Source organism: Stegastes partitus, unplaced genomic scaffold (assembly GCF_000690725.1).
Source record: "Stegastes partitus isolate 25-593 unplaced genomic scaffold, Stegastes_partitus-1.0.2 Scaffold70, whole genome shotgun sequence".
In the NCBI taxonomy this organism is placed as follows: Eukaryota; Metazoa; Chordata; class Actinopteri; family Pomacentridae; genus Stegastes; species Stegastes partitus.
The window spans coordinates 275118-302259 of NW_007577801.1; the positions used below are offsets into that span (position 1 = coordinate 275118).

Below are 27142 nucleotides of genomic sequence, written 5' to 3' on the forward strand. Positions count from 1 at the left end.
ACAGCTGTCACACCCCTTTCATGTAATGGCCATGGAAAAAACTTTGTAGACCAGAAAGCAAGGATCAATCTGTGCATCCTCACTCATAACACCTCCACCAAGACTCCTCAATCTGTTCCCCTCAAAATGCATTTTAAGAATTGAGATATCCCCAATGATAGTGCGCCAAGATTGATTTCTAGGTCATGGGCATGAGGACAGAGGAGAGGAGGAGGCTGAAGTTAGTGAGGTGAGATAAGCTTTTCCTAGAACTGCCTCTGCTAACTCTAAAATGTCTGAACAACAACCTAAACCCAGCCAGAGTCTCTGTGCTCACATATAGTGTCTTTTAATACAGCTGAATTCCAAATAATATGTTTTGTCATAGCATCGAGTATGAAATGATGACTGAAACGCAGCCCATCCAGACGACACATTAGTCCCTTCAGAGTGTTTCCTAATCTGCAGCTGACATGTGGATTTAAACCGCAACATTGTCTGACTAACTCTCCATATACATTAGTTTAAAACAACAGCTATGCTGTGAATTCTGAAACATTTCCATGTTGAACAGGCACTCAGAGATAAAGTTAGAAGCAATAGAAAGTCTTCATCTCACACACTTCTTTGGGTGTTAGCAGTTGTATGGTCAACTGTTTATCTTGGTGCTGTCAATGACAGGTGTAGAGGGAGTGTTATTCAGGACGGGGGCGTGGACAACAGCAGCTCAGCTGTTTCAGCTTTAAACACTGAAACAGCCTGTTTAGAAAGATTACAACCAGTTATAGTCATTGTGAAAATAGCAATCTTTGGGATATTTTGAGCTGAAAAGTTGAAAGACAAATTCTGCAGACATGTGAGACACTATTCAGCTGAAAAGGCGCACAATATGGGACCTTTACAATATAAATGTCAGGTATTCAGTTCTAAAAGAACATTTACTGAAGAGGAGTAGCAGATTTTTCCTGGAGCTTTAGCAAGTAAACGTATGTGGAATGTTCCATTGCTTGCTCGGTAGGATTTATTAAAGCAAGATTTATCTGAGGGCTGTTAAACCGGACGGGAACATACAACAACAGTAATATATGTAAATGATACAACAATTGCTGAAGTACAGGATTTAAATGTTCCTTGGAGAGCTGTGCTTTAAGCTTCGGTAACTTGACGCCACGATTTGTCACTAACTGAAATGGGAAGAAGATATATCACCCTTAAAATACGAAAGCCTGCCAGAGACCTTTCCACCTGCAGCAATGAAAGGTTTGCTGTATCTTTGGTGATCTGTTCTGTAATTACATGGTTTTAACTAGAAGAAGAAGAAGTTGTTTGCCTATATTTACATGCCTAACTGGAATGGTTTTGGTTTGCTTGAAACAGGGTACAAAGTTGATGTGGTAAAATCTGTGCAACTTTGGTGACCACAGAAAAAACAGGTTTAATGTGGTGCAACATGAAGAAGAGTCTGAAGAAAACTAATGATGGTAGGGATACAGAATAAGCAGGTGGCATCTACATGAGCTTCAGTAACAACTGATGAAGTACGTTTTCTCATCCGCTGTGAAAGTAAATGGCTATCAGGTGAAACAGAGGAAGAGACTGAGGCCTAAAATAAAATGAGAGGAAAAGAAAAAGTAAATCAACATGTAGGCATCTGCAGCTGAATGAAGGCTGCACACTGTTAACTTTAGTGATCACCCAACTAATCCTCCTGAGCTACCAGTAGTGTTACACAAAAACTACCACGGCAAGTTTCATGAATTTTGGTGGAGAGATAACGTGGACAGAGGGAGAAAACAATAGATTTTGGTATGAATCCAGATCACTTTATTTACAATTAGAAGACAGAACATTGGCCTTGGCTTTGCGCTCTCCCAGTGCACCTCTAGTTACTTAAATGTCTCATCAACATTGTTTACTATAAAATTTGGTACCAATGTCAGTGGCGCTCCGTGGATAAACTTTATTGACTGCAGCAACCCCTTAACTTGAGTTGACATTTGTGATTCTGGGTTAAAATGTTAGTTGGACGACTGTGAAATTTGGCTCAGACAGTGTTTCCTTTGCCATATATCGTAATGTCTTACTACAACTACCAATTGAATGTATGACAAAATCTGTCTTGCATTTTCCACTTTTGGTATCCTCATGGTATACTTTGTCAGTGTAAGGTTACAAACACTCCAAACGTGCTCATGTAGGGAACTGGGGCACAGCTATGGTGCTGCACAGTGGGAGCCCCCTGTCATCTGCTGTTATGCCCCACTCACGGAAGAAAATATTCTGAAATACTTTGTATCAGTCACTTCAAGGTCAGATTACAGCGTGAACTTTAGACTCCATAAAGGGTGATAAAAGCTCTGAACTGTCTATCAATCGATTTGCTATTCAACACAATTGGGAAAAAAGTACCAGAAACACTTTCAATAACTTTTATTTTTTCCTAATAGATCTGTACAATCAACAAATCAAACTTAAGATGAGCCTAGCAAAAACTGATCTGTACATGTTAAATGCTTTTGGGCACAATAGCTCAACACCCATTTAAATAATCAAATGATGACTTGTCTAGCTATGCAAACACTTAACACTCAGTCCAACAGCTCGAGAACACCGAGTGGCTGAAAGAGGTGAGGCAGGATGAGCCAGAACAAACCAAACAAAAAAATGTTCCCTTTATATCTCTTTCTCTCCAGTGTTATAGAAAAGTACAGTCAAATATCTTATTTACAGAGAAATGAACAAAACTCTAGTTTGAATTTTTAAGGTGTGGTGAACGTTTCTGGGCAGCAGGGATTGTTGTTAGAAGGGGGAGAAAAAATACTAGCATAGCATATGTAATCTGAGTTTGTTTTTTGTTTTGCTTTTCTTTTTTTAAAAAAAAGGAGGAACAGACTAGAGCAGACATTAGGTGAAACAAAGCGGAAAGATGCACACAAACCAGCAACAGACAATATGGCTACTGCTCCAATTCCAGCATCAACATGTGGATACCTCCTTCAAGAGCTCATACATGTCTTGTAGGTTCATCAGTCAAAATGTGTAATTTCCTATAGCACAGTTTTATATATATATATGTTTTAGCACAATCATGTCCTTTTCCTCCATCAGCTGCCCTCAGGCAGGTTGATTAACAAATCAACCACCAAATTACCCATTCCTGAGACACATTCTTGAAGGTCTGCATTATTGTGGTTTTTTAAAAGTGTTGTTTGACAACAATTATATAGTTAACTTTCCTGGTTCTTAATCGTGTTGAATGTAACACTTAAAGCCCCCCTTTTCCCATTGTCCTTCAGTTTGTCAAAAATAAAGCTGCCTTATTGCTAGAGTAACAGTGATTTCATTTCCACTGAAAATAAATCCCTCACAGGGTTCATTCAGCCCCTTCAGGCTGAATCTAACATTGCAATACAAGAAGTGCAAACACAGGAAAGTTGGACTTCAACAACATTACGAATCAATGTCTGAAAAAAAAAAAAAAAAAATCCATACCATGATGACAAGACACATTCTGATGCAAACTTAAATGAAAACCCACTGTAAATGCTGTTGCAGCCTATCGCACAACTGCTCAGCAGGACTCTGCCCTCCAAATGTTGTTTAACTAGCCCAGAAAGCAAGACTGCTCGGTAAAAACAGAACAAAGTGTTCCACGTTCTTAAATCATGTTTCAACATATGAGTTGAGTTCATGAGCTCAGATCCACGCTAACCATTAGCCAGCTAAAACAAATCTTGCTATTTCTCATCCAGTAGACTCTGTCAAGCATTGTTCAAGTAGTAATAAAGACAACAGATTTTTGTGTATCCTCCAGCTGGCACGTTCCCATAGAAACATTTACTGCATAGCTACTTGAGAGAATCAGTCTAGAGTCTGTCTACAGCCCTTCTTTGCCCAATTAGCATTTAGATTATGTAAAGTCTTTCACTGTACAGAATTCTTGCCAGTGTTGTTATTCCATCAGTGCCAATCAGTGATGCAAGTTTAGTGAGAATTGGTAACAAAAACATATACTGTTGTCTTAAACTACAGTTGTAAATGTAATTTATGGCCACAATTCTACTATTATTCTGTCCTCCAGTTTCTTTGGCTGCATAAGTCTTACGATTAAAATTGTTATACGTGTGTGTGTTTAACATCTGATTTTAGATGGCTTTGGGAGTGAAAAAAAAAGAAAACATTTAGGGCATATGGTTTTTACACTTATAACCTGTTTTGCATTTACCTTTTTCTATTGTTTTATATTCCATTCAAGTTGTGTTTATATTATATAAATCTCCCCTTGCAGAAAATCATACTTTGCTGCTCCTGTAACACACTGGGGTGTCACAATTTCATAACATCTTAAGATTTCCACTCCTGACTCTGACAATTCTGAACTAAACCAAAACTAAGAGAGCAGCAATTGCTAGCTTCAAGATACCACCTACTCAGGCTCCGTGAAGGCATGGACACATGTGGCTTCAATCAGACTAGAGGACAGATCATATCCAAATAAACTTATAGCCAGCTTTGAGTTAGTGGGAAGCCCAGGCTTATGCCAACTCATCAACAAATCAACTCCAGTATTTACATGTAAAGAACAAGGTCCTGCTTTGTATCACAGTGTACTTTGACAGGCTGATGGTAATCTATATACTACAGTATACAGATTGCCAATGCAAACTCATGACACAAACTGAATTTAGTTTAATAATTAACATTGGGTCTGCATTAAAGGGCAGCACATGAAATCTTGTGTAGTGTCTCTTTGCCATGTCAGTCTAAGTTTTTAGTAGTTCACTCATTGCAGAGCTCAGAGCTTTGAATTAATAGCAGCACTCTGCATTGAAACATTGAAATTCTCTCTTGATCAACTCTATCACAAACATAGTGTATTAATCGCAGCTCCAAACATCCTGTTTTCTTTGGAATTACTATTAAACCAAAGGACATGCATCAGACATACAGTAATCTCACCAACAAACAGGTCAACACACTACTAGCAGCTTTGTTTCCCTTCAGATTTAGATGTTCAACCATTTGTTAACAAGTGTTTCTATGGTTTGAAAATGCACTCCAACTCTGTTATAGGGGCTGTAAATTAATAAATCTTTTATAGAGTTCCCACAGTCCACAGTTCCTTCTTTTATTATTTTTTATCTTGAGAGCAGATGACCTATATTGTGGACAAAACAAAAAAAATAAATAAAAAATACAGTTTTCAGGACAGTGGGAAGACTAGATTCTGGGATTTGGTGTGCTATAACAAAATCAGAGTGGATCTATACAGTTATATCAGTCTTTAGAAACCTAACATATGTCATTGAGGATTACAAACAAATGATTTTCCCTACAGTTATAAGACTTAGGTGCAGCGCCATGCCAAATCAATGGGAAAAAGCTATGCAGAGAGTTCTTATTTTGGTGTCAATATGGTGGTGCTGCAGCCCACACATAGTGGACAGCCAAGAGGACACAGTGGAGACCGTGAACCCAGGTGAAGTGAACACTTGACTCAAGTTGACAAAAACTATGCTAGTTGCAATTAAATATGAAATTAATTCAGGACATGTAGCAATTGCTTAATTCACCACCGTTGTCTTCATCATAACCAGTTTGTTTGGCCTATTTCCTTGTTAAAATCTGACTGTGCTGTGAAAAATCTGAACTTATGTTGTCTTTATATAAATGTTTTCATGATGGTCCAAAATGATGACTAAAAATACATGATTTTTTGTCAGATAACACCTAACCACATGTGAGCCCAACTGCTGCAAACACAGCACCGAAGCCCTTCAGACCCCCAGGGAAAAAATTCGCAAACGGGACCCACAAAAGGACTTGTCTCCTCAGTTGTATGTGGCCTGGCAGACATGCTTTAGGGCACAGGGCTGAGTAGACCAGCTGAGTGCTCGGTGCTCCACCAGGGACCACCATCTGACCTCCTCTGCTCTTTCCAGTGCTATGGCCTTTCGGCTTCCCACCTGCTATCCAGACAACAACCCAGTCGACTCTGAAAAGAACCGACCAACACATGATTATATCCAAGGTGTCACGAAAACGCAAAACGGTTGCGTCTACAGTCTGGTAGAGATGACTGTCCTTCAATGCAGCATGACGATCCTCAGTCAGTGTGCAAAGGCCCAGAGCAAAAATTAAGGTAGGATGGGGGGGAGGGGGGGTGATGAAAAAAATATTGAACCTTTATTTAGTTACAATATAGATTTTCTTTTTTAAAAAAAAAAAATTACAAGTACCTTTGTCTTCCTTCTTGATGTTCTTTTTGTGTTCAAGAACTACAAGGAAAAGTTGTCTTATTTTGAAGCAGTGTTCTCGTAGATTATGCCTGCAAACAAATTTTAATTTCTTTTCAAATGAAATGGAGGAGGGGAAGAGCACATCTGAAAAAAAAACTAACCCCCCCCAAAAAACAAACAAAAAACAAACAAAAAAACCCAAAGGAAAAACAATCTTCTTAGATCCAGTGTTGTGCCTGGTGGGGTTGGGACCGTCAGGATGATCCAGGTCCCAGACTGCTGACAACATTAAAAGAAGGGGGGAGGGTGGCATGTGTGGAAGTCAGAGCATATAATAGGTTCAAAATCCATCCACCCAAACACCCAGGCCCCTCTCTGCCAGCGTACGGTTCACTGAAATCACCTACAAGAAGAAAACCAACACTTAGATGATGGCAACAAAAACAAACTAGCAGTTTACATACTCTGCACTGTGCAACTTTACGCTCTCCTAAAAGAATTAGGTTTTCATTCAACGATTATTTTCTGTTCCCTCTACATTCTCCATGTCAAGTCACTATTAATGAAGTCACCTGCAGATGTTTAACATGAACAATCTGGCATGAAAGAAGGAATTTATGTTCTCTGAGGCACTCAACGTTTAGTTTTCTTTAGCTGTTTTATCTTTCACACCATCATCAGCATTAAGATTCCTTAGCAAGCCTCAACATTTAACACTTCAAGAGGGAAATCCTAATATTGCAAGAAAGAAGAAACAAAAGTCAAGAAAAGGAAAGAAAACAGAAACTGAGAATATAAATAAAAACATAATATAATAATAATATAATAAAAAAGAATTTTAAATAATGGAACATGTGAATGCAAATTAGTGCAAACACTCAACAGGTAGCGTTCTTCTTTCTGGTAGAGTTCCTAATGGCCAAAACTAAACTAAAGAAAGAGTGCCTGGGTTTTACTGGGCCAAATTACCTTTGACAGGATGGTGTGTTGACTGGGGTGCATAATCACAGAGATCCCATTTTCATTCATAACTGTCTGTCACGTTTTTCATAATACATTGTCCTGGAATGCAGTATTTTGAAAAACAATCCAAATATTTTGACCTCTCATGTATGTTTGTGGATGGATAATGTATTAAGAACCCTGGTGAACCTTGTTTGGTAAATCCAATACAATGCTCTAAATTCAGTTGTATTTTTTTCACTCTCCATAGTATCATGTGATCTAACAGCACCACATATATTCAACTAGTCTAGGCTGTCACTTGCTTGTATCTTACATGACCGTAACATAACTCATGCAGTAAGAGGTCTGAGGCAGCAGTAATGAAAGCAGAGGCTAACAGATCAGAAAGTTTAAACTACAGCACACAGAACTCGGAAAATACACATCACATGCAGTATGAAGTACTGTGTTGTCAAAGTCATTGGTAAACCTGGTGAATCCAAGCATCATACCTCCTCTCCGACCATATTCCACAGGTGGACCAACGGGAGGCCTGTGTTGTTATCATAATTTGAGACCTATATAGAAAAACAAATGGTTGGTAAGTAATAGATATTGTCAACCTGGATAAGTTTAGAAAAGAAGGTGCTCGTACCTGTGCAAGCAATGCCACTCCTCTGGTCATCTCCTCCAATGCTGATGTGGCCTCAGCTGAAAAACGATCCTCTCCTAATGCAACATCACAACAACGTTGCAGGTATTATTTCAGCCAAACAGTGTTTTAATCAAGCTGCCACTGAACAAACTGGCACTAAATCAGCTAGATACACTCCACACACAAGTGGAAGAACTGACACTTCTTGGAAAGAAGTTGTAAAAAAGGGTCTAAAATCATGTGTTAATACAAACAATGTTGTACCTGGAAGTGGGGCGATGTTGTCAAGCAATACCTCAGCGCCTTGGAAAGGTAGTGTTACAAAATCAGACCTGAGAGAGAGAAAAAAGGGAGCAATTTGTTACGCATATGGACATTTTGTATGCTGCATAATGTATACAGTTTTATGTATATACAGAAGACACATGAAAGGAAAAGTCCAACATAAAGTGCCTTTAGTGAGGTGTTGGGCCACCACATGCTGCCAGAACAGCCTCAACCTGCTGCACTATTGATACTTCAAGCCTGTACTCTACTGGAGGGATGAAACATCATTCTTCCAAAAGATATTCTCTCATTTAACACCTCAGCATAAAACACCCATGACTCATCACATTTTCATTCTTATCAAACCATTCAATGACCCCTTGTGCCATGATGAGAGCACTGTCAACCTGCACAGAACCACTCCTATCTGGACAGAAATTTGTATTGATTTGTAGTGACCGCTCCAGTTAAGTTGACAGATGGACTCAAACTACACCAGCAAATTGCTCCCCACCGCATAACAGTCACCTCATCTACTCACTATAGGAGTCAAGGGTTCAGGTTTTTCTTTGAATTTGTCACCCATCTATATGTAATCCATAATGGCAAGTAAAAACACTTTTTATAACCAGATTCACAATCATTTACACTGCCTCTATATTCAGTACTTCGTTGATACATCACAGCATAAACTACTGCTACAAGTCTGCCCGGGTCTGCCTTGGTTAATTGAATAGAATGTGAACTGAACCATTTAACCTGATGTCATCCCTACCAGTATAACCACAGATTAATTCTCTGGAAACATTAAATATCCACTGCTCATTTATTAGAACCTGATCCAGTGCTAAACTAGCAGGTACAATATGATGAAGTCCTTCTGGTACCATGCATAAGCCAAAAACAAATGTTTGTTACGACATTTTCATCAACTTCTAAAACTAAACCTTACATTTCAGTTTTGAAGTGTAGTGTCTGAGTCACTATGTTACTGCTCTTTAGTTTTAAGGAAACATTAAACATAAACATGCAATATATGAGATTTTAACATAAACATAGAGGGCAAACAACTTGCTGCTGTATGTAGTCTTCCAAGCAAACTACAGGGATGATAATCAAGGCTTTAGTCCTGCCCTGACAAACACTTCTTTTTATCAGCGATTAGCACTTGGCCATTTTCAAATCTTTACTCTGGTTGCTTTAATCCAGACTTAGGCATTATAAACATAATTAATATGGCTATAAGTCTGAAACCACTGATTCATAGGCAGCAGAAAACAAAGGCGTCTTGTACAGACATCTTGGGGTGTTACTGTGGGATTGCTCTTTCCTTTTATCAGGCTTAATGACCTAACAAGTCCATGGAGCACACAAATACAGCAGTTTTCAGTTGAAATTGCTTTAGGCTGATCTGGAAGTGCTTTGTTTAGAAGTGCTGTTGTGATCTGTTCTAAAAGGCCCTGCTGTAATACACAGACAGTTATAATACAGCAAGACTTTGTCACTCACCTTATTTGCCGTAATGAATCGATTTTAACTCTGTCATAGCCTCCATAGTCAACGTATCTAATCTCCACTTCCTTAGTCTCTTTATAGAAGGTGATGACCTGAGCTCTCCACCAGGCTCCTTCCACTGCTGGAGCAGCACAGATTACACCAACTGGACAGACAAAAGACAGACAAAGTCTTTCTCTTTCATCGTGACAAGATATAGTCCTGCTGACTTTAATGCAAGTATAATATTTCCAAGCTTTACAAGAAAGTTTAAATCCAATAACAATCTACGGGTTACAAAATGATGCTGCTCCAAGAAGTCAAGTAATTCCACACCAAAATACTTAGCCTCAGGGTACAAGACAAAAAAAGACTAAAATCCTGCGATTTTCTGCTTGAGAAATGCATTTTAATGCATATTGTGGGATCTCTCTTGTTACAGTGAGGACAGGGCCACTGATCCCCGTCTAATACAGGAAACCCACTTATGTTAAAAGACTGCTTACCAGATACAATGACAAAAATATGGTTATATAGATCAAAGCGAAAAAAGCAATCTGGATAAGTGCGAAGTTTTGATTTTGCTTTCTTATTTTCAGAGTTGATGAGAAATAAAAATCTAAATTCAAAAACAAACATTTTAAATTTTCCCCACCAACCAAAGGTCAGTACGCCCTGTAAGAAACCTCTGTTGTGGTTGCTCATTTAATCAAAGGTTTACAAGATGAAGGATGACAGAAACTGCAGCCATTTTTAGTCATGTTTGCAGAGCGAACAAGGTTACCTTCAGCCGGTGAGGGCAGGGCAGGTGTGCCCGGCTGGGAGTAGCACAGGAACATCTGCTGGTCAAGGCTTCGCAGAGCGTGGTAGGTGGGGTGAGTGTGCTGCTGGACAAAGATGTGACCGGCTGACACAATGTTCACCACTATCACTTCAACGGTCACTCCACTGGGGAGCAAGAGCTGTGAAAACAAGTACAAGATAATGTATTAGTCTTATGATCTTGAGTCAAATTACCTAAAGATAGTATCACATGTCTTGGGTAATTCATAGCCCAATATCATTAACTGTGCCCAGACATCATATCACATATTTTCTCATTTTCAAACATTTCCAAAATTCATGAGTGTACCCTGCATTTTTCTTACCACACATCCTCCAGAATTAGATATGAAGATGAATATCTACTTCGTAGGAATAAGCACCATATTTTCCAAATTTTCATACAGCAGCCAACTGTATATTGTCGCATCTATAAACCATTCTCAAGATACCAAGCCCATCCTTACCCAGGAGGTCATGGGAAGTGATGGCAATGTGAGTGGGGGAGGTGGAGGTGCATATAGATTGGTCAAGTCCAGGTCTTTAAACTTCTTCCCAATCAGTGACAGCGCTTTGTCAACCTGCTGCTGCGTACCTGGATAGAGATCAAACACAAGTCAAAGTTTTACCTGTGGTCCAAGTCAGCATTAGTGTGCTCTGATGTTTCTCTTGCAGTAAGCATCTGGAATCTCACATCAATCAGTCCCATCTCTAAACCCTTTCAAAAGATGTTAAACAGGACTGTTTAGTCCCTGTCACATTCAACTAAACATTTTCATTGGTCGCAGCAGTGCACCTGACATTATGCAGGTCTGTGTGGTTAGCATTTTTCCACCCGCAGGCATTTTACACTACATTGCAGATCAGTACTCGCTGCCTTTGTGACTTGCTGCAACTGATTCCTCTGCTCCTGTGGACACTGAGTTCCTGCTGGCAGTTCCATTCCTCTGGATTACTATTGCCGGCATATTCACTTGGAGGCCCATTGGACTGAGTCAGTGCAGTTCTGGTGTTCCATTATACCATTGTGATATTTTGGGGAACAGCGGAGAACTGCACCTTTTAGTGATACTTGATCCATCATATGATAATAGTGAATTATAAAGTGTCATTTTGGATGTTTTCTTATCTTTTATACACATTACATTATGGTAATGGTGTTTATTTTTATTGACTGAATTGCCGTGTTATGGCTGCTGTCCCACAGTATCATCACTGATGGGTAAGCAAAACCATGTGGGTCATCTAGGCACTTTTAGTTTGGCAAGGGGTCAGTGTATTGTTTAATTAAGAAGTGGTAGGCAGGTAGCCCCTAGTAATTATGAATGCACTGTTGACCAGTCATTAATAAACCCACCACTAGTCCCTGCTGCCAGCTCCACAGCCGCTGTTCGTACACATTCTCCACCCTTTGTACTTTCCTCCTGTGGGAGTGGAACTGGAGCTGAGCAGCATATTGCATTGCATGTTTGGTTTTTTTTAAAACACTTGTTATTCATCACTGTGCATCCACAGCAAAGTGCTGATACTTACTGCAGTATTAAGAAGTGCAGTGAATAACTTTTGGGTGCACTTAATGTGCTGGTGCACGAGAGGAAACAATGTCAAAACTTAGTCTAGAATCCTGTTGAGAGATGTGGGGACATGCATATCTGGACTCACCCTCTATGTGACAGATCTGAAACTCCTGTGTATAAGGCAGGGTGGAGATGTAGATCTTTGCACCAGAGTTTTGCTTCAGGAAGCTCACGTATCTCCCCTGCTTTCCTATCAGCCGCCCTACAAGATGCTGGTATAGGAAGACACACAGAAAAGACAATATGTCAACAGGACAGTTCTTTGAAAGGAATGCGATCCAGACCCACAATCTAGACTTTTCAAATGGACAGACACACACAAATACAGATCGATATGTTTCTGTATACAATGGCAGCTACATGGTTATGACGCTCCATGTATGCCGTTATGTGCTGTACTGTCTCAGAGGCATTTTTGCACGGCCAGCACCTGGGGTGTGGTTGATCCTGGGCTTTACTGATCTTGTGGGGCTTGTCCTCCCATTATGGTCCTTCTTCCTCTTCCTCATTATTAGGTTTCTGCAGCCCGAGGTATTCACGTAGCAGGTCATCGCTGGCGGCCATCTTCCTTATGGTTTCCTGGATCTTTGTTGTTTTATCCTGGATAGTGGCTGTTATGCTCATTAGTTGTTGGCCTCCCTTCCGCTTTGTGTACAGTCTCAGGGTACTGAACCTGGGGTGAAACACTCTATGCATTGTGAGGAGCTTCCTTGTCTTAATATCAGTGGTCTCTATCTTTTCCTTTGACCAGATTATTATACAAACGGGGTATCTGATCACCAGCAGGGCATGTGTGTTGATGGCTTGCATCTTGTTCTGTCTGTTCAGCTTACTTTTCAGGAACTGCCTCACTCTATGTAGGTATTTAGCCGTGACCGACTTCCTTGCAGTCACCTCATGGTTTCCATTTGCCTGTGGGACACAAAGGGATCTGTAGCTGTCCTGAACATCTACAATGTTACCTTGCGGTAGTTGAACCACCTCAGTGGTGATCATCTTGCTCCTCTTTGACATCATCTGACCACATTTGTCCAGTCCAAATGATATTTCGATGTTGTTGCTATAGATCTTGTTGACATGGATCAGTGGGTCAATGTCTCGTTCATTTCTGGCATAAAGCTTGAGGTCATCCATGAAGAGGTGGTGGATGATGGTCGTTCCACTTGGGTACATATTTTCACTTAACCATGTCAAATGGAGTTACAGGTATTTAGCTTAGTTATGATCTTCAATCTCAGGTCAGCTGCCCTTGTGTTAAGGTTATATGGGCTTGAATCCCGATCTCAGAGTGTGGGGATGATGATGATGATGATGATGATGATGATGATACATCTCCCCGTACCTGTCATCCTGGCTCCCCCTTGCTGTCGCATCTTGTTTTTGTCCCTAGTCAATCTCCAGTTGAGATAGAAGTTTGCTATTATGGACATTGGAACACTGAGCGTAGTGCTAAAAGTATCCGTAGATCCCACATTCTCTACATCTATCCCCCCATCACTGTTTAATGATTAAAGGCATGGATGTTCTCAGATGAGGCCATATATTCAAATCATATTTTAGAACTATTATGAATGCATCACTAACAACAGAAAACCTTCTGAGCAGACTTTTCATGCTCTAGATTTTCCTTTTAACCGATGCGATTGATTAATGGTACAAAAACAATTCCCTTATCAGCAGTCTCAGCTACATTTCCTTCTGCAGAGCTGCTCTCTTCAAAAGTATATTCACTCATTCCAAAGAGCAAGACACTAGTTCCACCATAAAGTCAAAATGAAAATGATACAATATCATTTGCATCTGCCATACCATAAGGAGGGAATAAACAGTGCATGACTCTTGTATATGTACATACATACTTAATACTTATGTACATCAGTAACAACTTTTAGCTGACTGTGTTGTGAGAAAGGAAGAGACAGGAATTACTCTATTTTTTTTTTTTTGTACAAGTGTACAGACCATTTACAGACACAAAACCAGCTGACAAATGTACAGTGCAGGTCCTACTTTTTTAAAAAAAATGCTCAGTATATTTTCATTACTAGCTGGTCACTAGATTTTAGGAAATATGACTGAAACAAGAGGATAAAGTGCATATATTGAGAACTATTTTTTAGTGGCAGCTTTAATGTGATATACCTCGCCATTTTAGAGGATGAAATCAAATGTACCATTTTAGCAATGATACTTTGTAGCTACTGGGGAATGCCCACTAAGCTGCTAGAGAACAAAGAGGGCAACCTGCCAGCTTAAAACTGAAAGAGACGATATGAAAAGGTTCTGGTTGAAGTGTAGGTGATCTTAGACAGAATCTATGTACAGACTTTGCCTCCTCTAAGCATTTCCCTCCGTATGATTACCAGTACATGGGACAATATAGGTGCCAATCCATGCCCTCAGGCCTTGGAGTTGGACCCAACTGTGAACATTTTGTGCCCTGACTGAGTTAGAGCTGCTTAGTACTATAACTTTTTCTAACCAGTGTCTACACTGGTGCTACCATTAGGTGTCACCAGAGTCATAAACATTTTTAAAACTTCCACACTGAAACTAGTGACTGTTATAAATATTGATATTTTTGAATTTAAATTACAACTAGCATACATTTTGCGTTTACGTTGTATTCAATTAACGAATGTCTATCAAATATAACCTTGTTTACAGCATATATTAGCATTTTACTTGGATGTAAACACAGGACATTAACACATTCCACTGACAATGGGTATAAAGGCTTAGAAATGACTTCTAAGGTGAAGCATTTTGGGGTATGAAGAGACTCCGATCATGTCACATGCATTGGGCACAGTTTAATTTTTCACTTCAGTTGTTCTGACTCACCTTTGGCACCTCAATCTCCCAGATGATGAGTTCAGAGCTCGAAGAGGCAGCGTGGTTGCTCTGGTTCTCCCCAGCACCCATAGTGCAGCCGCTGTCCACTGAGTCCATACTGTTCACATCAGAACCTGTGCACAGAAACACAGAATAATCACCCTTTCCAGCAATATTCACATTTAAGGCAAGCATTGTAGTTCAGGTTCCTGAGGGCTGTACAAATGAAGCAAGTTTGACATAGCCAGGGTTTCTTTATGTAAGCTCGACAAATACGAAAACGCCAGTCAGAGATAACAAGCACAACGAAGGTAGTTATCAACCTTTTTTTTGTTAACTCAAGACTTTCCACTTCAGACTGCATGTTCCATAAAAGAAAGCGTTGAGCACAGTCATGCGACTTGTGACTTTTTCTGTCGATGTGCTGCCTAATTCAGTCAACAGGTTGTTTTAATGTGGTACAACAAGGGATGCAAGAAATTATACTGACAAGTGCTCCTACAGCAATGATGCACACAATACAGGAATGCTGGTAGAAAACTGTTTGTGTGTTAATATATTTATTTTACCGATCAATACAGCTGCTAATTTCTAAATGACAGCTGCACATTAGAGTTGTAAAACTCTGAACTTTCTATATTTAGTCATACTGTGTTGAAGTGTATTTAGGTCTGACACTTTGCCATAATGCATGATATCTCTTTAATTTTTGGCCAAATCACAGTACATACTAATAGTATAATCCATTTTCTCATCTGTGTTCTATCAGCTGCAGTAACACCAGTGTGAATGGACTTGGCAGCAAATCAGGACCAAACATAAAAATATATTTATGTGATTTCTCCATCACCAGCTAAATACATGTCAGGTTCCCATGGCAATGCAATGCATACAGCATGCGAAACTGTCACTGCACATCTCCATTCAGTGATATTAGGAACGTACAGCTCAGTATGTTTGCAGATAACGATTTGGTTAAAGGGAGATGCTTCTTCCTGCCGATATAAAGCCGAAATCTGAACATAACCTGTTCTGTACCATGCTAACTTTACAGCATCAGTTTCCACGAAGATTTAGCTAGGTTAAAAGAGAACCACCTTTGTGATACTGTTAACTCTGACTTTAGGATCAACATACCTGGCTAACCCACTAACTTGGTTTGTAGTACAGCTCTCAAATTCTCATCCTGAACAATTTGTTACTGCAATGCAGAGCTGCCAGTGGTACAACGGAAACCACCGTTTGACATTCATGAGGTGTGACAAAAAAGAAACAAAACATTGGTTGCTGATCACACAATTCAGCAGCCTCACTGTAATGGAGTATATCATAGTGTTGCCCAACATCTCAACACTGCATGAGAAAAGCAACGCTTCCACTGACCCATTAACTTCTGTTTCACAAGTGGGTTTCTAGCTTCAGTCAAGTGCCCTCTGCCACAGAATGAACCTTGGGCAAAGAACTAACATTAAGTTCTTGGCTAACTTGGAAAGCCTCCAGCAGAAATCCTTTTTTAAATTTCCTAGACGTCACAAATTGGACTTTGCGACAAATGTGCAAAGTGTGATATACGACAGACACAAATCTGCCACCTCTGGGTTGAAGGAACACCTACTCTGTTCTCCCTTGTCAAAGTAAGCTCTCATCTTCTCATATCTTCAAATGTAAAACACTTCCTTCTGCACATATTAAACAACATAATGTTCAGCAATGTAGGAAGTACGTACTTACTGCACAAGAATAACTGATTCTTATTAATCTAACTAAAATGTTGCTGTGTACAAGAACAGTTGTTCATTCAACTGTGGGAAACTCTTTATGTTTTATGAGGTGAGTCAAGTCCTCTCCCTGTCCACCAGCTTCCTCCTCTCTCTTCTTTTAATTATTTTTTTTTAATGAATAGCTATAGATGGTTACATCAGACAGTCTGGAACCCTGATATTAAAAACAAATTTTGACATTTTGCATTGTTGTTAGGACTTCCTAACTATAGGTGGCAATGCGTTCTAGTAATACAATTATTTTACATGTCTTGGATGCATTCACTGACTACAGAACAGGCACATGGTGCACAAGCTCAGGGACCCAATGGGTCAGGGGGCCCATGAGCCAAAACCTTAAAATGACAGTTGGCATTTTTTGTTTAAAAGTCACTGAGCTCAGTTAAATAATGACAAATGATAAATGACATACAAAACTATTACAGAACAATCACAAAGAGACGTAAACCAACCACAAAGACCACAAAGTCCATTGTTTCATAATCACAACCTGAAATTTAGGGGCCTTTTGACGAACGTGTATTCAGTACTTTTAAAGACCTGTGGATACCCTTGTATCAAGTTGTTTAGTAATGTTATGCGTTTGTCTAAGAAATTACAAAAAATCTTAACTAGTAGCAGATAATGATATACCTGATATATCTGCAGTTATATATCCTTTTTAGATTTTGAAACTCAAATATGAATGTCAATATTGGCCTTAAAAATTCAGGTTTGGCTACTCTAAAACACTTTTTACACGAAAACCCAGAATGAACAGATTGATGTCTCACCTCCAGACTGGTCTGTCTCCACCTCACATGTTCCATGAGCTCCATTCCTCAGGCCCATTCCATTGAGCCTCTTTATCTCACACACAGCAGCCACTGAGTTATCTTCAGTTACATCCAAAACAGTCTCTGTAATGGTCTCAACCAATGACTGAGGCTGTGTGGCTTCGCTTGCTGACAAGTCTGTAACCTGGATCACATCAATTTGGTTGTCAAACATGCTGTTCTGGAGGTCCTCACTGCTGACGCCATCTTCAGAGTGGCACGTGCTGCAGGCCGAGTCCTCGGCTAGTGTGGCGGGTTCTTCACATTTCAGTTTAATGTTTAGCACAGGAATATTTTGTGCTGCTTGGTGTGATGGAGTTGGCCAGTGGCCTCTCTGTGCATTATTTCCCTGATGAACTCTGTGACTGACCTCAACAGGTGCCCATACTGTAGCTGAGGAGCATCCATTAGGCACTCCTTGCTCTTCTGTCTCTGTTGCCTCTTTACACTCACAGCCAACCTGAGAGGGGCTTGTCAAGAGATGGTGATGCTGTTGTTTCACTGTGACTGGATCCTGTTGCAAGCATACCCTGCTGCTAGTCAGCAGCATGCTGCTACTGCAGCTGGGCTGGCTGTTGTTCGTGACCTGGCAGCTAGTGACACCCAGGACCTCTTGGGTGGCTGCTGAGATGACCTCAGTGATGAGTCCAGCTGCCAGAAGTTCCAAATCCTGCTCCTCTCCAGTGCTAATGTGTGCCTGGACGTCCTGTGAGGTCACCGATGTGATGGTGGAATCTTGGACGGTGGTCAGAGCTGTGGAGGTCAAATCCATGGCGGTAGGTGTGCTCGTTAGAATGTGTTGTTGTAAATCCTGTGCTGATGGGGGTGTCTCCAGAGAATCGGCCTCTGATGGGATTAGATTCTGCACTTTGGCTGGGGTAAGTGCACAAACAACCATCTCATTTTGTGCATTAATAGTGCTATGGTACTTCGCAACTTCCCCCTCTGGCTCCGGCCTCTCTGCATCAGAAAGGTATGCTGTTGTAGGGGAGGAGCTTGTGACTTTGGTGGACTGGCAGGGTAAGATGAGCTCGTCTACTGTGGCTTCCAGAGTACCTACTAGATTTTTGACTGGGTGTTTCTCGAGCTCTGATGAGCTTCTCTCTGGGTCTTTGTGGCCTTTCAACGATACTGGTGGGCTGTCTTCTTTATCACGTGTTGGTAGAGTGGAGTCCGAGGGTTTATAGACTTTCTCTCGTCCTATTTTGCCAAGGTGAGGGGCACCTTCTTCAGATCTTGGTTCAAGTGACTGTGTTGCTTTAGTGTCCTGGACATGGGTCTGTGAAATGTTTTCATGGTGTGTTCTCTGGTTACTGACCGTTGGAGTTCTTGGGATAGGGCTTTCTGATTCGTTTGTGGGGGACACAGTGCCTCTCTCAACCAAACCATTGCTCCCTTCAGCTGAAGATGTTCTAAGGCCCATAGCAGTTGGAGGCCCGTCTGGGCTGTCATGGCTGATGAGCTGCTCTTTCTTCCGCGAGATGTACCACCACCAGCCAATCAGTGCAAGGACTCCAGGCAGTGTGTAGGACATAACAGAGCGAAACCTCAGCGGCATTTCCTCAGGACACTAGCAGCTACACCTGAAAGTTAGACACACAAAAACACACACATTAGTTAAGGGATTTTTTTGCACTGATTACAACTTATAGGAAGTGTGTGAGAATTGGCCTAGATCTGCTTGTTGACTGCAGGCAATTTGAAGGATTAGGTTTAATTTTACCCTGATCCTCAGAAATATGCTAGATCCCACGTGACCCAAAGAAAGATTGAGATACAAAATGCATTCTATTATCAATCAGATCTTTTGAGATCCATTCCGTTTGCTCATTCACTCAAAGTTTCAGAATTGCTGAGGTTAGGATATTTAAAGAACATGAATGTGAGATTATGGCACACAGGAATATTTTTGACAGACTCCATAAAACTATGATAGTCTACAGTAGGGATGTCCTGGTCACATGTTTTGCCTCAGACCACTAATCGAAAACCTCCAGTCATCAATACATACCAATAATGTGTACAATCTACAACTTACAGATAATTACTCTCTATATATAGCTACAAATCACACATTTAGTCTACAGCATAGCACAGGATTTTTGGATGATTTGGAATTCCTTCCTGCTGTGTTTGGGCTCCATTGATGGAAAGCATGTACACATCGAAGCACCTCCAAAGGCTGGCAGTAATAACTTCAATTAGTATCCTCATGATGTATTATCAAATTGCAATGGCAAAGGGCAGTCTAACAGCACTACAGCCAAACTCGTCCTCAGGATTATTCTTCTAAGATTCTCATAACAAGGCCTTCACTGGTAAGACAATGACATTTTAATGCAAGGATATGCAGCCTAGTTGTTTGACATATCCCAGGAAAATGTATAGCCTATACTACAGGGCAAGGAGAGTGTTGTCAATACATTACATGGGTTGCGTTTGAACAGAACTTGTGCTAGTTTGATTTCACTCCAACATGACTTTTTTTTTTTTTTTTTAAAGTGACAACCCCATTGTTACAGGTGGTGAAGCCTATATACATAAAATACTGTTTCCATTTTGATCTACTGCTAAAACTCGTAGTCCTGTCACTGCAGTCAAACTGGCTGGTTAATATGAAAAACTACCACACTCATGTTGAAATGTAAATGCCATCACGAAAAATGCTCAACTAGAAAGATAAACTCTTTCATCTCAAAGTCAATTATAGACAAAAAGCAAAACTTTGCAAAACACAAAGACAGCAGACTGATTACATGTTAAGGAAATCAGCCCCAATTGGAGACACAAGAACAGCCCTCTGCATACCTAATTCCTGCTGTGGCAACTCCCTGTCCATGTTAAAAAAAGGCCATGTGCACATGCCTTTCCTTAACAGACTTGGCAAAGCCCGCCTCCACCTAGAGCAACGCATCACAAGGGGTGGATGCGACACAATCATTTCCTGCTATGCTTTCAGACTCAGCTCTCATTGGCAGCTGCATGGAGTGTCACTGTGTCACAGAGGAGGCACCATTGGACTTCTGACCTCTATGGCTTCTGCCACTCCCATCTGCTTTACGTAAATAGCTGCTGGCCCTCGGCAGGCAGGCAGACAGCAGGGATATACTATTAACATTAACAACAGAAAAAGCTGCTTTACAGATATCAGTTTATGTGTGGAAGCTAGAACTGCTATATTTATTTAAAGTAACATAGTTTAGAAAACTCCCTGATGTCCTATTATTGTTACGGTATAGCTGTCTAAAATGCATTTCTGATAGTGAGGACTCTCCTCTGAGAATGTGAACATTTTGGAACAAGGGTGCACACAAATGTACCGAGGCTACAGCCATTGTCTTAAATAATGCATAGCTGTGAAGACTCATTCCCGAAAACATGAGAAATCCTACACCAAACACACATCAGCATTATGGGTGGATGACTTTACTGCTATTTTGTACAGTTAAGTGCATAAAATTGGTGAACTATTTAAAATGGACAAAATTCTGCAGACCAATTTTCTGTGTATATCTTCCAAACATTAGCCGGGAAACACTTTTGGTGCTTGAAATAAATACATTTGATACAATAATATCAGTAATTATGAATTCATTGCTGACTGATGAGTAATAAACCCAGCCCTGGTCCTTGCTGTCAGCTGCACACCTACTGTCTACGTCCATTCTCAGCCCTTTTGTATTACTCTCCTGTGGGAAAGGAGCTCAATAATATGCAAAATAAACAAATAATTAAGTAAAAAACATATTTTAACATATTGTAATGCAATATCATTCACATTTTTTGTGTTAATGGTAATTTGGGCATTTATTTTACATGTAATCAAATACAAAAGTGTTGAGAAGATTTTTACAGCATCTATTTCAACCAAGCATGTTCCCCTGAATAGAGAGAAAATTATATGTAGGCTGTTGCATCTCTGTAGCACCACAACGCTTCATTTATAATGGTTGTTAGAATTTTGTGACATAGTTCACCTTTATCCAAACATTGCAGCTCCTGGATTGGACACTGCACTTGTCCGCATTAGAATTTGCTCATATAACAGCACCATTATAGTGTGTTTTTTTATGGGCGGCTGTGGCTCAAGTGGGATGTCCACTTATCACAAGGATGGTGGTTTAATCCCCAGCACCCCCATATGCCGAAGTGTCTTTGGGCAAGACACTGAACTCGAAGTTGCTCCTGATGGCAGGTGAGCACCTTACATGGCAGCTCTGTCTCCATTGGTGTCAATGGGGAAAACTGTAAAATGCTTTGAGTATCACTGAGGAAGAAAAGCGCAATATAAGTGCAGACTGTCCACCATTTTTACCCCTTGTTCTGTCAGAATAAATGAAGATCACCTCCAGGGTGTCATACCATCCTCTTCATAATTACATCATGCAGAAGTACACCAGTTACAGTTTCTACTGTGGAGGCAAAAAGCGTGGTGAAAAATTTTAGTTGAAAGCTAAATGAAACAGTGACGCATTCCAGTGCAGCCAATGCAAAGTTCTGGTGGCAGTTGGAAACTCAGTTAATAAAGTACTGGATAAAGAGTGTTAATGAGCAGAATTTTGCTCCCATCTGTATGAATCATTACTTTCACAGTTAGATTCTGCTGATGTCAACTAGACACATAGAGCAAAAGCACTTCAATTACACGACCAACTTGAGATAGGTGATCAATCACAGCTATTTTTGGTCAAATCTGCTGAATTCATTACAGTTCCCCTTAGTGATACACTGAAGGCTATGTGCACATCCTATCAGTAAAAGTCAACTACCAAAAAGCAGTGGGCAAGTAAGTGCCATTGTTTGAATTAAAATAATAATAAAAAAAACAAGCATGGACACAGCAGCAAATATAATATGTATTTGATTTGGTCTTTTGTGATAACACAAAGGCTGCTTGTAGGTTTCAGAGAAAGACAAAAACTGTTTGTTACTGCTTGGGCCAATGTTGCTCCAAAAGGAAAAAAAAATTGAAATGAAGGTATGATGGGTGAGAAACAACTATGACAAATCAAATTTTGTGATCATTTCAATTTATATTTCAAATATTTTGTTTACCATATTGCTGCTACATCTTCTAACAAACGTTAATTTGCAATTAATAATTTTTAAAAAATAATTTCACCAAAAACTATATATCTTTAATTTGAACACAGCTATTTATATAGCACAATCCCAAAGATATAGGTCAACTGCATATCAAAAAAATGCATATTATTCTGAAAATCAAGTTTAAATTGCCCTCACTTAGATCTTTAATATTCAGTACAATTTTCAATTAAATGCAAAGCCTATTATCTATTTGTCTCTCTGTCTATCTAAACAAGTATCTAACACATACTAATACATGAACTCAAAACCTCCAACATGTCATCAGGACAAGCAACACTTTTAATCATTCCATTCCTAGCGTATCAGAAGTTCTTTGCGCCATAGCCTGTGATCAAAGTTAGTTACAGCGTGCACAGCACAGATATGGCATTGTGCCAACTTTACACAATGTTGGTTTACAGTTAAACTATGGCTATATGTTGTAAAAAATGAACTTTGTCACTTTAACACGTGGTCAAAAACAACGCATTGTTTAAACTAAATGAGTTTTATGTTGAGTAGATGTGGGCTTCTCCTTCAACTTAAGTGCATTACATGAAGAATCATAATTTAGAAGTATAGTGATGGAGTGAGGGAATCCTCTAATCTCCAGATTTCATAAAAAATATATATATTTCTTGTTATATGATAATGTCAGAAATGACTTCAGTAAGTCAAGCTTTCATCATTCAATGTACAATAAAATTAATTGGCAAATTGAACCACTTAACTCTTTGCATACAGACACCTGATCTAAAGCAGAAAGGAGCTGATAAGCCTGTATGTGTGCTTGTGAAATGGTGGCCCACATGACATTCACCTTGAACAAGGTTACAATCAAAATTACAAGCAGTTCAACAAGCCTTCCTCATGAATCAGACAAGTGTTCATTGGCATTTTTCTTAACTTTAAAGTTCGGCTTCAGACTGTGACCTTGGTGGTTTAGATATGGGAATAATCTGGCTCCATTTACAGGTTCAAACCTCACAATGTGCTTAGCACAAGCAACCTAAGCAATGTGCACAATAGATAAAGAACTACCTTAGTGTACCTCTTATGTCACTGACACACAGTCACTCTTTCCAACTGTCTGGACATGATTTCTACTGGTAACCTGGGTTATTCATCATTTGTAGTTCATAATTTAAATTCCCTATTTCCATCTATATCAGCAAATGTATGCACTTAATCACACATCAGGACTTCTACAGCATTACAGTAACAAGGAGAAATAGTAGTTGTTAAATTTGACCGATGAAGCCAATCAGGACTGTACTGCATGCCTCCAAAACTTTTTGTTTACACTGTTTAGTACATGTATAGTCACTGTTAGTACATGTGAGTGGAAATCAAATTGTTGAGGTTGACATTTTAGAACCATTAACACCAACGTGGTCTGTAAGTAAAATGGGAGCAACACTGCTACAGGTCAGGTCAAACTTATCATGCGTTAATAATAGCTATAACAACGGGCTTTTCCTTCAATTTACCTGATAGAAAACAAAACTATTATTATTAAAATCCCATGATACGATGAGAAGTTGCACATTGACTCACAGGATTGTCTAGCGTACTCCAAGGTAATAAAGCCAACTTTTAGCGACGCCTTAGCTAATGCCAGACCATTTCAGCAGCTACGTGCTAATAATAGCTACACAGAGACTGTGTGGCTCACAATAAATAATCCCAGCGTCTCGTGCCGTGGGTAGCTCAATACGAGCCGGACGGAGAAACGATCATTCATCCATCAACACACAGACGGCTATTAGCTAGCTAGCAAGTCCGAAGGCCATACAGTTGAGCTGCAGGTAGAAATGTGGCGCTTGAATGCCCCCTTGTAGTGGTGTAGAAACAATATGAACACTGTGCAGACCAAAATACGACTGAACACTTTCTTCCTCTTGATTCACGCTACTCGCTTTACTATTATGCCTGAAGACACAAACACTGCTGCAAGAATGCGTGCCTTAGCCAACGCAGTACAGAACACATTTGGGGAAAAACGAAACTAGAGGGCGGTTTACGTTAACAGGCAAAGAGCACGTTATATAGAAGCTGAAACCCAATATGTGACGCCAGGTGCGGTTTTTCTTTTCTTTTTTTCGCCGAATACCTAATTTAATAGAATGCACCGATCGTTCACAAGAGAATTTATGTCTAGTGCCAAAATGCACAACGTGCACCCAGTAACATGGCAAATGCTAAATGACAGATGTATATATGGAGTTTGGCGTAACATCGTCCGGAATGAAATCCGGCACCAGAGGTGGTTGTGACCTAACGCTAACACTAGTGGGAATTCAGCATGGCTGGTTAGGAGGCCGCACTGCAAGATAGAAAGTATGAAGTTAGCTGACTAGCCCAACCAAGTGATTGACGCGAAATGTATATGAAAATAACAGAGAATTAAATCGTTCATGTGGCAAACCGTTACATTCCCTCCGCTGCATTATTTCTGGACCATGACCGTGGGCTGGTTACATCATTAAAGCCTCGTGTTTAAACCCACTTTAGAGTTTCATTTCACCGACTGACCATCGCGTTAGGCCACAACATAAAGGCAACAAACGACACAGCTTTAAACGGTACCGAATGCACCAACGAGGGCATGTGTCTGACTGACACAGGGTTAAAGGACATTTTAAGCCAAAGACTGCTACTGTTCTGCATGGGCCTCAGACCTTCACGCTAGCTTACTAGCCGGCCTGGCGAAAACGATAGCCAACTGCATTCAACTGCTGACAGCCAGTAAGTATTTGCAACTAATGAAGACACTGCAGCCCGTTGTTAGCCTGTGGACAGGTCACAAGAAATAAGTAGCTGGGGGTAATTTAAGTTACACAACATGGGCAGAGGCTAGCTGCTCTGCTGTGACTGGAGTTAGAGGGAGATGTGTCGGCTAGTTGTTCAATGACATGGGATCTCTGCTCTCAGTCGGTGGCACGGTAAGCAGTAGACAGTTTGCAAAGGAATGTGGAAATGTCACTAAAATATTTTTTAATTTCTTTTTTTACAATATGCGAGTGCTGAGCCCTGTGAGTGGATTTGAACGAAGTCACGCTGTGTGTACAGGATGCAGAAGGCTACAGGCTAGCACGCTCTTTCTCCTTAGTTCATAAATGCGCTCTTTCCTCCCCGTATTTTCTACTTACAGTATTTTAGGGTCCTCGGTGCCGCCACGTTGAGAGCAGTATTGATAACGTGACTTTTTCAAACGTGTCCCTGTGGAAAGTCAGACTCTCCTCTCCACGTGTTGACCGACTAGCATCAGTCTAAAAAAACACACAGACTAAACAGCTGGTCAAATATCGCGATACTTACACGTTCAAGCCGCAAGTCTCGCGTCAAGTTAGAATGCAGTAAAGGTCCCGTTTTGTGACATGCATCCCCGCATGGAGATCTCATGTTTGAATAAACGCGTGGTCACTTTTTCTACAAGGACACGACCGCAGTCTTACTGTAAATCAGACAAAGTAAAATTTCTATGTCACTTCAACAAGCACACGCCTGAACTGATGATATTGTATTAACAGAAAGGCTGGTTAAACATGCACATGTAGAATTACCCACATTCTGGGATCACGGTAATACATGTCATATCAAGCATCGTCTCTTAAGCACAGAGCAGTATACTCAGAAACACTGCTATAGAGGTGATTTTAAGTTTTTGAGCAACTTGCTGCCTGTCAGATCAGTCTATATTTTTTGCTCTCCACACAGATTTTTTACCAGTAGTGTCCAGACCAACACATCCAGAGCTCTTGAACTCAGATATCCTCAGATGTCCTTCAACCCAAATCCTGAATAATTGAAATCCACCAACAAACTGAACGCAGGTTATGAGCCTATTATGAATTCAAAATGGGCTCTTACTTATTATGCTTCTTTTGTACTTTTACATGTGCAGCATCATTTGCACTCTCTCTAACATTAAAAGACAAAACTACTGTAAGAATGTACACTGTACAAGAAATTTATAATTTCTGTAAAATGTTATGAAGTGAACTTAACAAACTTCTTGTTATTATTATATGCTGTATCAATTCATGTGCTGGAAGAAATATAATGAGCAAAATAAGCACTCAACACCATGACTGAGCATTTTTTTCAGTGAAACTGCAGACATGGGTTTCATACATTGCCTTACTTACATTCCCTTCTGTGTAAACACTACAATACTGACGGCTCCTACCTGTGGAAATCAGTTTGATGGATAAATGGTACATTCTAATATAGCACCTTTCTAACCTGAACTCGGCTCCACAAAGTGCTTAACAATGTGTTTCTCATTCACATATCAGTGAAGCTGTCATGCAGGGTATTTGCCTCCCATTGGGTGTAACTTGTGGTTCCCTGTCTTGCCCAAGAACACCTTAGTAGGTGGATGGGTTTGGTAGCAGCCTTGTAACTAGAGGACAGCCTGAGCCACAGCCACCCAGGATCACATGACAGGGAAGATAACAGGCAGAGATGATGCGCTGTGTTAAGAGTGGATGGCAGACCTTTTCTCGGTACAGAAAGACCAGTAAGGGCTTTTGTCATTTTACTTTAGCATACTATAACTGTTACATCACCACAAATAAGTCATCTGACATTACCCTTTCTTGTCAACAAATCAAACTAATCTTCTGTTTCAGTGAAATGA

The 27142-nt window shown here is 40.2% G+C and overlaps 1 protein-coding gene across 1 annotated transcript; it reads right to left on the minus strand.

The window, feature by feature from the left end:
- Positions 1-2392: 2392 nt before the first annotated feature.
- On the minus strand, positions 2393-25779 carry akap1b (A kinase (PRKA) anchor protein 1b). The gene is made up of 11 exons (XM_008276375.1): positions 25650-25779; positions 17368-18992; positions 14823-14947; positions 12064-12190; positions 10869-10996; positions 10364-10541; positions 9595-9745; positions 8083-8150; positions 7819-7892; positions 7676-7741; positions 2393-6621 (listed from the first exon to the last, which is right to left on the minus strand). The coding sequence occupies exons 2-11, from the start codon at positions 18965-18967 to the stop codon at positions 6559-6561; spliced, it is 2580 nt and encodes an 859-aa protein (XP_008274597.1). The 5' UTR covers positions 18968-18992; positions 25650-25779; the 3' UTR covers positions 2393-6558.
- Between the last annotated feature and the right edge of the window lie 1363 nt (positions 25780-27142).

What these genes read in the sequence shown, in the direction of transcription:
- akap1b (XM_008276375.1), bottom strand. Translation starts at nt 18,967, where the DNA reads ATGCCGCTGAGGTTTCGCTCTGTTATGTCCTACACACTGCCTGGAGTC. An exon ending in CACTTCCCATGACCTCCTGG is followed by an intron (nt 10,542 to 10,868) that starts GTAAGGATGGGC and finishes TTGTTTTCACAG; the next exon opens with CTCTTGCTCCCCAGTGGAGT. An exon ending in CCTGCCCTCACCGGCTGAAG is followed by an intron (nt 9,746 to 10,363) that starts GTAACCTTGTTC and finishes TTGTCTGTCCAG; the next exon opens with TTGGTGTAATCTGTGCTGCT.